We start from the raw sequence: 15,119 nt of genomic DNA, 5'->3' as shown, positions 1-15,119 counted from the left end.
GTATGTTAAAGCTGAAAATATCTGAAATGTTCAAAGTCTATACAATTAGATTGTTTTAATGCCCTAAAAATCACAAGAGTTCAATGTGTCCATCAGCATTTCATCCTTGTTCATGAAAACCCTGATAGGCATCTTCAAGGTAAGCATTTCACTTATATAGGAGAATTAATTAGCATTTTAATTAAAATTGTGAACCAAAAAAACTCAACATTTCCTGGAAAGCCAAATATCAGCTGACATCTGAGTCAAACAGAGGGAGGGTCATGAAATGAAAGACTCATCCTTACCTCCCGTAGCTCCAGCCTTTGGGCCACCGCCTCCAGACATTCCTGTCCTGTACTCTCCACCGACAAAGTGCATTCAATCACATTGCTGTCCAGCAGGCGAATCCGTGTCACAAAGTAGTTCTTGCTCAGGACGTTGTAGCGCCGTGTGCGCCGCAGCTTCAGCCGGAAGGGCATGGCTGGCTGGAGGTTACGGCGGAGTCAAAAGGTCAAAAGTCAAAATCCACACAAGCGGAGAGAGACGGATGGGCGGGCTCTACGACCTGGCCGCTGCCCTCCTCACTCTCGCACGGCGCCGGCCACACCACCGGGTGGAAAGATGCACCCTGGCAAAGCGCTGGCCCATTCCCAAAGATGGAGAGGAGGAGGACGAGGACAAGGACGATGAGGAGAGGGGGTAAGACCAGTTGCTGGAAGGAAAGATGGAAAAAAACAATGATTATTTATCAACACAAAGTTTTGTGGACAAAGGAAACATGCAAAAACTAAATGTTGCTGTTATCAGGAAACATTTGTCATATCCAAGCCTCCCACTTAATATTTTACGCTACTATCATTGGGCCTGACCCCCATAAACAAGCACACACAAAACACAGACGAGACTATCAGTATCACCAGGGATAACAACAGCAGCAGCGGTGCCACGATGTTAGCAGAGGCAGGAATCACACGGTAGCAGACAGCTTTATCCTGTAGTTATGGCAGCTGCAACACTCTGCAGCCCCATGAGGCCCAGCGTCAGGCAAAGCTGGGAGACAGAGGCAGAGATGTGAGGCTTCGGATGAATGGACATCAAACATCCGAGCGCAGACATCCATCTGAACCCGGCAGCTGGCTTTGAGGAGCTAATGGAGCTTCTAAGTCTCATATCTGCCTGTGTGGGAGGCCTTTCCTTTCCTTTTTATCTACCCCCTCTCCCCCTTCTCCCTGCCCCGCTGCAGCCCAGTGCCAGACATTGTAGCGTACAGTGAGGCATGTGTGTAAGATCACACACACACACACACATGTAACGGTGGCACATGTGCTTACAAGGCCACACTTCTTGTCAGCCACTGCCACAAAACAGAAATATTGTTGTCGTCAGGAAACTTATAAATCGTTTAACTACAGCAGAATAAGTGTATCAATCTGAGGATGATAACATACACACACACAAACAAACACACACACACTGTGGTTTTAAGGTCGAGACAGTTCTTCAGGGAGCCTTTGAAAACATCTCTTGGTTAGTCATTAGTTATTACCTTTTGATGTTTGTAATGAGGAAAGAGCTTTGATGTTGGCAAAGACACCCAAAAGGAACTGTATTTGTACTCCGTATATTCACACCTGTAGTGAATGTAAAGGCAAACAGCATAAAGCAGTGTGCTTTAGGGGTGATGGCATTTATAAGCCTTGTTTGACTGGAACTAGACAGGGTTGGAAAATAGCACCCACCAGCCGCCTGATGCGGGTGTTTTGATGCAGTGGTGGTGGAGTTTGCGCAGACCATCGGCCTCGGTGGCAGGTAAATGAGAGTGATTTGTGACAGAAAAACGTTTGTTCTGCTCTGACTTTATGAGAAGAGCCAGGCGGCCTACACGCACACTGATCACAGGGCTCCGCCCCTTCCTCTTGTCGGAGCAAGTGTCGCCGTTTACAATGAATGGATGGGCTTGGTGTCCCTTGAGTGTAGTGCAGCACTGATTTGCATCTCCATTACAACTGGTTTGGCCTGGCGGTTATACAATAAAAAAAAGTGTCTGAAAGAACTTATAAATAGCAAAGTTATGATTGGTCATGGTCAAAGGAACCGGCTGTTTTATATGGCTACTCCCTACAGGGTTATAGAATTCGCCGCTTATGGCAGCTCAGCAGTTAATTCTGTAATAAACACACTCTTTTTCCCACAAGTTTTTCATTTGAAAAGTTACCGGTTTATATGTCATTGCTTTAACTGTGAAACCATATCCATATCAAGATATACAGTGTTTTCAGCAGCAGCTTAACACAACTCAAACATCTGGAATATAAACAACGGAGAGAAACGAAACCTCAAACCACACAGATCCAGTTGGAGGCTACAATGTAGTGACTTAAAAGAGTATTTGTCTATTATCATGAACTGAACACACAGTGATTTATAAAAAAAACCCATCTTTCTCTGGTCTCATGCACACATGAGTTGAGTATAGCACAGGCTTGTTTGTGGGGGGGTGAAACATCGGATAGTGCGCAATAACAATTTGAAACACACTTTTCGGCAGAAACCTTTATGACTGATGACTCTCTTTATATAAGCTCATGTACTTTTAAAACAATCAACTGATTATCTTGCCTCTCAGTCAAGGTTCAGCTGCAGCTCAAATCAGCCTTTAAAGACATTGCTGCAATAGAGACTCTAACCAGCCTCAAACTAAAATCACAAAAATAAAGTTTTTTTCTGTTTATGAGTGGGACAAAGAGCATGTCAGCCTTTTATAAATGAATCAGTTCTCTTCATAAAACAGCCTATTTCTTCGATATAATAAGCATTGTGTTAAAGTCATTACACAACAGGTTAAAATAAAGTGGCTTGGTAAAAATATGAGTAGCTGGAAGTTTTTTGAATCCACTAGATACAGTGGCAGATAGGCAAAAAAAAAAAGTTAATATCCAACCCTGGAACTACATGTAGACCCCAAAACCAAAGAAAGGTCTCCACACCTCTACATATAAAGCACAAACTCTCCTGCAGACAAAAACACTAACAAGAGCCACAAAAACCGGCAACCAATCCCAACATCTTCAGGGAAATGCAGAAAAGTGTGTATGTAAAGAATTTAAAATTGAAGCATGGACAAACTGGGAGAATGAGCACACACAAAAAAAAAAAGAATGCAAGGACCAAAACACTTCAGAACAATGCTCCAGTGAATATGAGAGGAGAAAAGTGGGGGAGGAGTAGAGAGGGAGAAGGAGGAGGAGTAAAGACGGAGGGGATGTGTTGCTTCTTGTCCCGGGCTCTGGGCAATGTGCTGTTGATAGTCAGCTTGGACCCCAGCCCAGATTCCTCTCTACCCTGACTGGAAAAACAGAGCACACCTGACACAAGTATGCACCACAAGGAAGGAAAGTGTGTGTGTGTGTGTGTGTGCGTATGTGTGTGCATGTGAGTGTGTGTGTGTGTGTGTGTGTGTGTGTGTGTGTGTGTGTGTGACAAGGCTGAGTGAGTTGAAGAGAAAGACACCGGGAAGGCGTGGGGGGGGAGAAGAAGCTACAAACTGCTGACTTAAGTATAGCCTTGTTGTTTGCAACGGATTGAATCACACTTGTTTTTTGTAACAGCCGTGCCCCTTTTGGGAGCTGAAACACATTCCTGAGTCCTGAATTCATACAGCTCACTTAAGTGTGGCATCATGTAATTCATGCTTTTATATTTTTAGTAGGGCATACATGCAAACAAGAAAAATCGAGCAAAAAGGCCACAGTAAGTGAATATCTGCAATTTACCACATTTCAATTGTTGCCAGTTTCCTTTGATTTCACATTCAGGGTGGGAAGCTAATGTTTTGTAATATTGTCATATTGCTGTGTTCCTGCTTGGGAACAGAATAAATCACAGCCTCTCAGTTGATAAGGAAATGGACAATGGATTATATTTGAAGATAAAAAACACATTTGACACCAAGTTGTCTAGCACCTTTAAAGGTGCACTATGTAGATTTGGTAGTGGAATTTGAAAGTTGGAGAAGTGAAACAATTCTATGCTATATTTTCTGAACTGAATACACAAACTTAATTCAAAGGGAAAGAATGGGTCCCTGGAACACTGTTTGGAGCTAAAAAGCTACCAGGAGAGATACACTTTCACTGTTTGGGGCCCCCCCATCATAACTTCTCGCGTAGCATTTTATCTTCAAACAGTGTTCCTGGGACCAAATTTTCTCTCTGAGGACAGTTTGTGTATAGCGTTATGAACATATACCACAGAATCTGTACATTTATCCAACTTTCACATTTCTCAACAAAAATTCCACAGTGCCCCTTTAATGCAGTTTTAACAATAGCTAACATCAATATTATTATTGGTGGTATACTGCTAGCATTAGCTGTGGTAGCATATGTCATCAAATGTTGAGTTAAGTTGAGTTGAGTTGCAAGGGGCCATATTCAACTCTTGGGCCAGAGTTACCTAAAACATTAGTTAATTGAACTTTAAATGTGGCCCTTTGTCGATACACATTTCACATTTACATTTTTTCAATCAGGAGGCAGTGATATGAAAAAGAATGGCAGATTCCTTACACATATGCAGGAGCATGTCAAGAGGGGTGGCCAGGGATGGCATGGCCCCCCTTGAAATGTTATTGTCCGCCCTTGGTGCCACCCCAAAATCCTAAACTATGATTGGCTATTGGCTGTGTGAGAAGCAGGACTTTTAGTAAGCTGTGTTGCAACAGGCGGCTCGTAGATGTGCATTTCAATTTGGCATATATATATCCTCGAGTTAGTTCTTTAAATTATGACTTTGGACATCTTTTTAAGTTTGATACAATTAAGCTAAAACTAATAATATTTTGCCTCTATGTCGTGTTACTTTAAAGGATTATACACTGAATATGACATCTGTATGATGCTTCAATGTTAATAGTTCAAGAGGACATAATATACCTTTTTTCTACCTTTTCAAACAGTCCCCTGTGGTCTATGATACATCTGTGCTGTGCTTTGGTCAGAATATAACATGAATCAAGCACCAGAGGAGGTTTGTGACCCTGTATAAACTGCTCTGTTTTGGTGTTTGTGTCTCTTTAAATGCAATGAGCGCCCCCTGAGTTTTCCCGCTAGACATCACTCCTTCGCTTGTGAGAATAAAAATGGCGGACCTGCGCAAAAGTTTTGCTCTAGGCTGGGGGTGGAGTCCGTAAGTGGAGCTATACCAGGGGATGGGGACGGGATTTTTCTTTTTAACCAGAATCCCACTTGTGATGTCACAAGGAGAGGAAATTGGAAACGGAGCATTTTTGTCTGTGTTGTAAGACTTATGTAGACCACAAACAAATTGCTGGATGGGTTTGTTTCACATTTTGTCAGTTGGTAGACACTCAGGTTACCCAAACATATGTTCAAATACACTGTAAAGTGGATTTTTCATAATATGTCCCCTTAAAGTAGATATGAATAGAGGATACAGAAAGGATAAATAACTGCTATTTATGTCTATGTGCACATATACTTTGGACCACCTGTGCATAAGTCAGTACCCCAGTCAAAAGAAAACCAGGGACGGCACACATGTGATTTTTAAACCTGGAATAAGCATAAGAATAACATTAGAACCACTCACCCTGAGAAAATGGCCGCTGTGTGACTGGTCATATTGGGAGTAGATCTGGATATGTGGCCACAGTGACCCCAGTCATACACCTAAACCACACGCACCCCCTCCTCTGCCTCAGTTTAAGAGGAAGTGACATCGCAGGTTGTCGGAATGAGTGCCCAAAATATTCCTCTAAAAAAATTTCCCACACAGGCCTCTGCAAGAACACTGACACCAAGTACACAGAGAAGCACACAAAGACACAAATAAAGACTACATACTTTCACTGTGTAGTGTACAAACATAGACATGCATGAACAGGGCACACCACAAACACACAGAATCACAAACACGCCCACCAGGTTCCCCTCAGGTTAGCCAAAGGATCAGACAGCAGTTAGAGCATTTCTAAACTAGCAATCAGTGGCATGGTTAGGAGTGTGTGGTTGAGCAAAAACCAACACACAGACAGACAATAGCTTGGACTGAACCCAACCACTTGACACAAATAAATAAAAAAACACTGCTACAGTTCTCTCTTGACCGTCTTGTTTATTTCCAGCGTGCAAAAACAGCATATACGTTTATGAATTTGCACATAGTAATTTTGTGGCAGGGAGAAAACGAGAGGGAAAACTGAGGGAAGAGGTTGTTTTTCTTTTTCAGGGAAGCAAGCATGGGCTAAATATACATGAAACATTGCCATCTTTGTTGTGTTTTCTCGTTATCCCCCAACACCAGTGGTGAAGGGAAAATAATGTGGAAAGTGCATCAAAAAGTGACATTTCTTTTCAGTGTGCTCTTTGGTGACTGCATATAACAACCAAGATTTTAGTTGAGAATAATAAATTGAACATAAGGCTAAATTAAGTTTTTACAGACCTGCACAGTTCCCTTACTGAACACAAAGATTATAATTCAATAATATGTGCATCCATCAGCACATGACTCGTGGAACTAATGTTGGCTTAATTAGCCAACCACCAATACTATAATACACAGGCATTGTCATTTTAAATGGCTAAATATCGCTAGCATTGTGAAGCCTGCTTCGACTTGTGTTTGACATGAATGACCCCATTGGCTTGATCACTGTAAACTGCATAATGTGCCATGTGGGAATGGAAAGCTTGACAGGTGTAGCAACAGTTACTAATGGGGGTAGAGTTTGGCTAACAATTTGTTGATGCCGCAGGTTAACAGCTGACAAAAGAAGGATATAAAAAACCTGTTAAAGAGCAATGTTGACACAGGTCTCCCCCCACCCCCCCACGGGAGGTTGTGTTTTCTCTTAACCCACACAGGTGTAGATTTTAACTCAGTGAGAACTAAAACCAAACCAAAACAAGCTGTGACAAACACCACAGTCATCCTGGCAGCATTACAGATCATAACCACAACCAGACATATGCATCTTGATGCTGGAATGTAGGCCACAGGCAAAACAGTAAATCACAATGAAAACCTGAAGTGCTTCATTTTATATTTCTTTTGTACACATTAGCTGCCTATATAAAAAATTCCCAATTCCAACAGTATCTGAGCTGCTGTTCTGGGTGCTGCTATTATTCTCTCTCTCTCTCTCAGTCTGTCTCTCTCTGTCTCTCTCTCTCAGGGCAGCCTGTCCATCACATTCGGGACGGGCTCCATTCACATGCACACAATAGCAAGAACAAAACAGCACTTTGTCGCCTACTGCTAAGACCATTAGACGCAGACCGCCAAGAACTGAGGACGCAAGTGTAGCGTGAGTAACTCAATCAATCTGATCTCTGTTGCTCGTCTCTGTCTGAAATACCAACACCGACCCCTCCTCCTCCCCTCCTGTTACACATGAGCGCTGTAGCAAAACAAACGGGTTAAGTGTTTCACAGCTCGTAACTGGTCTTTTCACCAGCGTACTTTTTTTTTTTTTTTACACCCGAGTCTGCTATACTAAACCAGACGGGGATCACATCGTCGGAGTTCAAATCAAGTTGTTTTTATGGGGTGTAGGATGCTTCAAATGAAATTCTAAAATAGCATTTAGCTTATACTGGATACAACTGCTTTTGTCTTAAAAGGCATTATAATTGTCATAATAATCATTTTCCATGACAGCTGAGCTGCAGATTACATTCTCCAAAAATACTTTGGAAACCGCTGGCATGTGTATCACTCACTTAAAGATGACTCCATTAAAATGAATCATGACCAAAAAGTGTATCAGCAGCAAATGAGAAGACAAAGAGTCCTCCCTTTTTTTTTTTTTTAAGGAGTTTTCTTCTGTAAGCATCTGACTTGTTTATTTATCGTTCAATCAGGGAACTACTGTAAGACATCTGTTTCTCAGTGCAGAGTTAAATTATAAAAATACGACAAATTACAAAAACATCTGTTATAAAACAGACAGGTTTTGTTTCATATTCCAAAATCTTCTCAGGACTTTGATCCTCTTTTGCGCCACTGGCTTACCATGGAGCTGAGACAGGCTCTGTGGTGTGATGTTTTGAGGGAAACAGCTCTCAAGTCTGTTCGTATTCCCAGACGCATACAGCCCGAGTCTGAGGAGCAGCAGCTGCTGTGAACTGACCCTGGATCAGACTTTATCCTCCTGCTGCACAAAGACACAACCTGATTGAACATTTCTGCCCAACTTATAGAGCATTAATAGCTATTTGCAATGAATAAAAGCACATAGCGTAGGGGAACATTCATGCATACTACACATCCAGCAATTTAGACCGTGCATGCCTGAGAAGCAGTGTGACACACACAATGAGACTCTTTGTTATTCTGCAGTGTGTGTTTCTGTCTGACCAAAAAGATTTCAAAATGTGTCTTTGTGTTTCTTCACCTTGAAAAAATGAACTTAATAATACATTCCACAGTTTACTGTATGTACAGCATGTTCACACACAGAGACACACACACACACATAATGTCTGTCACACACAACAACACCAACAGCTGCAAACAGATGGTGGAGCCAGGCGGCCAGACAGTGTGTGTTTCTAACAAGCGCATCTGCTTCTTCACTTTCCAGACCCCCCACCCCACCCCACCTCCCCCTGCACTCAAGCTCCATCTCTGAGACAAAGACGTACACAAACACACTCTATACACACACTCAAATACAAGCTACATGAGCGCGCAGGGTTGGTGACAAACTCATGAGTGTTCACAGAAAGGTGACATCCAGACAGTGTAGAAGCTTTGTCTGAAGGTTGACACAGACACACACACTCTCTCATGCCCTGTTTATCTCTCAATGACACAAACACACACACACACACACACACACACACACACACACACACACACACACACACACACACACACACACACACACACACACACACACACACACACACACACACACACACACACACACACACACACACACACACACACAGCTCTGCAAAGATCAGTGGTGGAAATTGTAATAAAAGCAAAGTGAAGTTTGAATTAAATTCTGATATTTAAATATTGTAACGAGAGCAGATTCCAAAGCTGTACTTTAAGAAAAAAAAAGCAGAAGTAAGGAGTATCTTCTCTAACATCAGCTCAAGCATAAAGGATTCGTCTTACATCCATTTAGCCTGAAATCCCGATTCAAAGTTTTGTGCGTGCCCAGATGCTTTAGAAATTCCTTGTACCATCCTGGGCAACAAGAGCCATCTGTCAACATCAGCAAATAAACCTCAAGGTCTGTTTCTTCACGCATCGAGATGTTGTGCAGCAGCAGCTGATTTTTGAACATCTGCTGCATTGTAGTTATAGTTGGGCAGGGTTATGTGTGTAGACAGATGTGAGGGACATGATAGAGTGCAAGGCAGACTGTCAACAAAGACTTATTATTAAAAGTGTCCCAAAAAAAAAGATGCTGCTGTGAGGGCATGTTTTCATTCTGAGCACCCCTGTGTCACAAGTTCAACAAAAACATCATTTAGGTGCAAAACACTGATAGCTGATATTTTGCTAGCTTTGACTAACACTACATTCTGCCACTGTGTCGTTAATGTTGTCGCTTATTAATTTGCATGAAACTATATCAAAACTTAGTAATTGTATGGAATTGGTGAACTAATTTGCATATCTGCCAATAGTACATTTAAGGCACATTAAAGCACCAATACCAATACTGGGAACAGAATCTATAGTGGTATTTTTATTGGAATATCTTGAAGGATTAGCAAAAGATTTAACTTAAGTTAATTCATGTGATTTCCCTGCTTGTGATTATCAATAGTGTACCCATGCATCATAAAACTGTAGACATACAACCGTATGTGTTGCAGCAACGTTGCCAAAGTTGACAGTGAGACATCTAAAGTGTGGAACCAGAAAACAAAGATCAAAGTGGAATGCAGCCCTACAGCAACAATGATGAAGCGCTGTACCAGGGTTGGAATGATTTGACTTCATCCCAATTCTTGAGTGCAGATTTGATTTATATTCTGCAATTCTGCAGTATTGCAAGTATTGCTATTTCAATAGTATCGATTATTTTGATTTTTTTTTAGGGGGGAGAGTTGAATATTAGGAGTAATATTTCCAACAAAAAAAAACGCTGCACATCACAGGTCAGTCAGTCTGTCTTTGCTTTTTTATCATTTTTTTTATTTTCTTACCATCTATCAAACACTCTGCTCCAACATCCAGGTAATCTGCTCCCCCGAAATCTACCTTCTCTGTGGTGATGTTAGCGTAGTGCCTCGAGCGGCTGAAAAAACACCCGGCAAACAACTCTGACAAAGACGCTGGGTGCAGCAGTTGCCTTCTAAAGTACCTCCACTCTGATTTCCACTTCTCTTCATTTGGTACAGCTTTGCAAAAAAGATCAACAGACTTGAGTAGTGGGCAAGCTTACCCATGCTTACGCTAGCAGGCTAACATGACTCCAGGATCACCTCACCGACTTTCTGCTACAAGCATATTCACCGACCTGAAACAAAATACCCACAGTTTACTGGAGCCCAATACCAGGACCGGCTTTTTGTGGATGGCGGTTGAAGTTTTGAAGTCTTCCCTTAAAAAACAGAATATCCTTTATGGAAGTTCATAAGCTAAGTAGCTAGCTAGCCTTCTTGCTCACAGAGGTGAGACAGTTGAATGAAACTGAACACAACAACAACTTTCTACTGGTTATATTCTTTCTTTCAGTTAGAATGGACAACAGATAATTTCTTCCTTGATAAATCTATGTTGAGTTATGAGTCGGTGGGGGATGACACAGAGTCATAGCTTTGTTGATAACCTAAAACCTCTGGGATTTTCAGAAAACAGGGAATACACTGTCTGCTATTTTTCTCATTTGGCTGCTGTCAGCTAACGTCGGCTGTTTTACTGTAATCAAATAAGACGTCACAATAATCAATACCAATAACTAATTTGTTTTAAATCGTCTAATAAAGAATCCTGATACTTCAGTGAATCAATGTTTTCCCCGTTTTCTCATTCAGCAGGCAAAATACGGGGATAGACGACACGACGGCCGTTGCTGCCATGTAACTGCGAGGACTTGTGCAGTTTGTGTGTCTCAAATCGCTGTGGATTCCCAGCACCTGACTGAGAAAATAAGATAAGTGAGGAAGAAGAGATGTGACAGTGCTGGTTCTCAGGCTCTTATCATGTTGGTACAGTTGGACAGCAGGGGGAGGGAAGGGGGAGGTGGGGTGATGGAGGGAAGGGGTGAGTAAACACGGACAGTGAGGCTGATAGCAGCGGCTCCCTCCACATCAACTAACACAAAATGTGGGACCATCAGTCGTCGGCCACCAGCACGTCTTTTCCAGCCAAGCCACAGTTCTGTTCACATTTTCCATGAACCCCACCCCCACCCTCGTCCTGGGAACCACATCACACACACATAAATGCACACAAATACAACTCGTCGCACACACACACACACACATTCTCAATTACCAAAAAGCCACTGAGTGTTTTCTCACAGCTGAACCCTGAGGCACAGTGAGCTCAATAGAGTTTACAGGCCCATGAAAAGCAGCAACACTTTGAGTTTGCTACTGCTTACATCCGTCTGTACCTAACAAACATAATGACTGCAGAGGAAGGGAAACTTCACACAAACTTTAAAACTTGAGATCAAATGGAAAATTGTTCTGCTTGAAGCTCTACAAGGAGAAAAAGTGACACTCACTTCCGCACGCAATTTCGTGAAAAAAAGTCACATGTTTCTGAATGTTTGGGCTGATGGGTCTGAACTGTAATGGGGGCGGGCCAAGCTGTGATTGACAACTCACCCTTCACACCTGGAAGGAGCTTTAGGTGGAGTGTGGGAGAGTTGGGCAGGTTGCAGCCTGTTTCTCTCCACTCTGTTGTTTTCTGACGGCTGCCAGAGAGCACAACACTTACACAACTCCCAATCGTCTGACTAAAGCATCTCTACAACACACTTAAACACACACACACACACACACACACACACACACACACACACACACACACACACACACACACACACACACACACACACACACACACACACACACACACACACACACACACACACACACACAAGTTACTCCTCACAAGCAGATACACTAAGTGTACGTGTGTGAAATATCATATTATTACATTTTGATTTTAATAATTATACTTGCTGTTTCACTGATGGTCAGATTTTATTTCACTATGTAACAGCTTACATTCATTAATTAAAATGTAAGGCACAAATAAAACTAACATGATAATTCAAACTAATCATTTTATTTAGGGCAGAAATAAACAGCTTTTTTTTAAATATCAGTTAATCTGTTGTTAATCTTTTTTAATTATTCCATTAACCATTGCCAAATTATCCTCTCTTTAAAAAGTTCCTGAGTTGTCTGAAAAACATATTATTAAATCAATTAACTTCACAATGTTTTAAGAGAGAGTGTTACTAAAGAGCCCGTCTGATCTTAGATTGTTGTAACCAATACCTATACACCTCTTTTATATGGTAAAATGTACACATTACCAATATGGTGGTCAAAAGCCTAATTTTTAAGGAATATTTTCTTTATCGGTCTTGCATCACTTAAGGTCCTCAGAAGGCCCTTTCCTTGGAAAAATAGTTGAATTGTATATTATTTACAAAACTATTAGCACTGTCTGCAACATGTGTAGCAGAGCATCACAACTTAGCAGACGTTGGTCCATGCTGGTATTAGTTGATAATAGACAATAATGTAAATCAATAGGGGTGGGAATTTTTTACAGTATGTAAAAATCGAGATTCTTATCTTCTGAGGTTTTAAACAGATTCATAACTCAGTAGAAAGCCAAAAGGAGCAACAAGAAATTCAGCCAGCCCCACAAATGACTGGAGTAGATCCTGAAGTATGTTCTAATTCAAAAATAGACTTTGAATCCATGAATCCAGAATCATTTTTTATCTAAAATAGATTCTGAATCGAATCGTGAGACACCTGAAGATTCCCACTCCTATAAACTATGGATTTGTAGTGCATCCCTTTCAGACAAACTACAAAGGGTGCGGCAGTAGCTCAGTCTGTAGGAACTTGGGTTGGGAATCGGAGGGTAGTCGGCTCAAGTCCCGGTGCAGACCATGTCCAGAAATTGGCCTGGTAGCTGGAGAGGTGTCAGTGTTGTTTTGAGCATGTGTTCTGTAAAAGGAGTTCTATAGGCAAATATCTGAAACACATAAGATTAGAAACACTGACATATCCTCTCTGCCCACAATTTAAACTGCTACAACAACAACAACTTCTCTTTCCTCCCTCTCTCCCTACATTACGCAGCGTGAGCACTCAACCACAATTACAGGTGTGTTGGCCCGCGTGTCAGTTTGAATTGCCTTCAGACTCAACTGACTGCTGGCTACACAGACAATAGCTACTTTCCCTTTTACATGCAGGCTTGCATTATGCAGTAAATACCTATTATACATTGCTGACATTACTCCAAACATGCCTTTGGTTCACAACACTTGTGGAGCACAAGATGCTTTTATTTTGAAATATTTTGGAACAAATACAATGTGATCTATAATTGGCACTACCTTTGATGGCCAGTACTCAGAAACATTTAAATGATGTGTTATTTCTCTGATTACGAGTAAATGAAGGATGAAGGGGGGAACCTACTACTCCGACCTTTAGTCCTTTAAATCTTCTACCAGTGTTTGAAAAAGTGCTGTGTACTCCCAGGCCACTTGCTATGGCACCATATAATTTACACAGCATGCCTTTGGGCTTATAAAGACAGCCAGATGTGTGTGTATATGTGTGTGTATGGCCTACGCCTCCTGATGCTATGCTATATTTGCCTTTACAAAACTCTCCCCCCCCCCTTTTTTTTTTTTTTACAGTGATGCTTGCAGTCCAAAGGTGCGAGTCCAGACACATCTTTTTTTACATACTCTGACACAAACATGTATGTACAGAGTAGGAGACGCAGGATAAGTGTGAGAAAAAAAAAACAGCTCAACAACAAAGTAATAATGTCATCATGGCCAGGTTGAAGAGAGGGGACGTGCACACACATGAAACACACACCTTGTTATCAACTGCATGGCCACAAAGAGCCCAGTCACCAAGCTTCTGGTAGTTGCAGTGCAAACATGTCATCTTTCTGTGCAATATGAGAGCAGGATCTAGATCATTCAGGGTCCATTTGCATCCCGCGAAAGATGTCCAACCTGGATCCTTAAGGGTGTCCTGCAGGGACCTCCATAAAATCTCTTCAGCCAAGAGTAGAAATTACATTACCTCATTGACTGGTTGATGTTGTAAGCTGATTTCATTAGGTTTTCTTGACAGGCAACCTTCAACTATTTACCTCTATACGAAATCGCACCCAACGGATATTAGGCCACATGAAATGTAAATGAGGATTTGGGGATCTGTATTTTTAATACATGTTTATCTTGTGGAGGAGGAGGGAGGGGGGGGGTTACCATGATTTTCTTTTCTTTTTTTTTTTTTTTTGGGATCCCCTGTCTGCCCTACGTGGCCAAGCCATTTGGCCTACATTTTAACCCTGCTGTCTGACCCTTTTTGACAGTCTTCTCCCAATTCAGTGATGTCTAGGCGGTTTGAAACAATAAGAAAGCACACAATAGGGCCCTATTGAGAATATATTTTATTTTCTTCTGCAAGAGAACTCACCGTCGATCCTGCGCTACATGCCTTTCTGCTCCCCGCTGGAGAAACTCCTCTGTACTCGACGGCGTTAAATCTCAAAGCAAAATGGTAATCCTCGTATAGTTTTTCTTCACTTTACCCTTTTAATGTTCCCTTTGTAAAAAAATTTTTTTTTAAAAATAAAAAAAATCTGAGCCTCTGGACTCATATGAGCGTAACTTTCAGAAGTCGTGAGCTCAGTCGTGCCTGTTGCTTCTTCAGCTTCAGCCGAGTTTTTTTTTTTTTTGTGTCAATTTACGGAGTTTTTCCACTCGGCAGGAAAAGCATGAAAAATATCACATAGGTCCCCAAACTTGGCCGTAAAAAAAAAAAAACTACGACGTGGTCTTCTTCTCTAGCTGGGACTCTGGGTATGTTTATAGAAGTGGTCCCTCTGGTCCAATGGAGGCGTTCAGGACAGGG

The 15,119-nt window shown here is 41.7% G+C and overlaps 1 protein-coding gene across 1 annotated transcript in view; it reads right to left on the bottom strand.

The window, feature by feature from the left end:
- The window catches only part of LOC109994197 (protein tyrosine phosphatase non-receptor type 14), a 43,229-nt gene extending 28,133 nt beyond the window's left edge, over nt 1–15,096 (bottom strand). The window contains exons 1-2 of the mRNA XM_020647426.3: nt 14,682–15,096; nt 288–694 (exon numbers count right to left, since the gene is read on the bottom strand). Of these exons, the coding sequence (XP_020503082.1) occupies nt 288–461 (174 nt within the window). The 5' untranslated portion in view covers nt 462–694; nt 14,682–15,096. The remainder of the gene's footprint in view (nt 1–287; nt 695–14,681) is intronic.
- Nucleotides 15,097–15,119: the final 23 nt, after the last annotated feature.

This window comes from Labrus bergylta, chromosome 15 (assembly GCF_963930695.1).
Source record: "Labrus bergylta chromosome 15, fLabBer1.1, whole genome shotgun sequence".
NCBI lineage: Eukaryota > Metazoa > Chordata > Actinopteri > Labriformes > Labridae > Labrus > Labrus bergylta.
The sequence above is the reverse complement of the archived record's forward strand: the minus strand, read 5'-3'. Positions and strand labels throughout refer to the sequence as shown.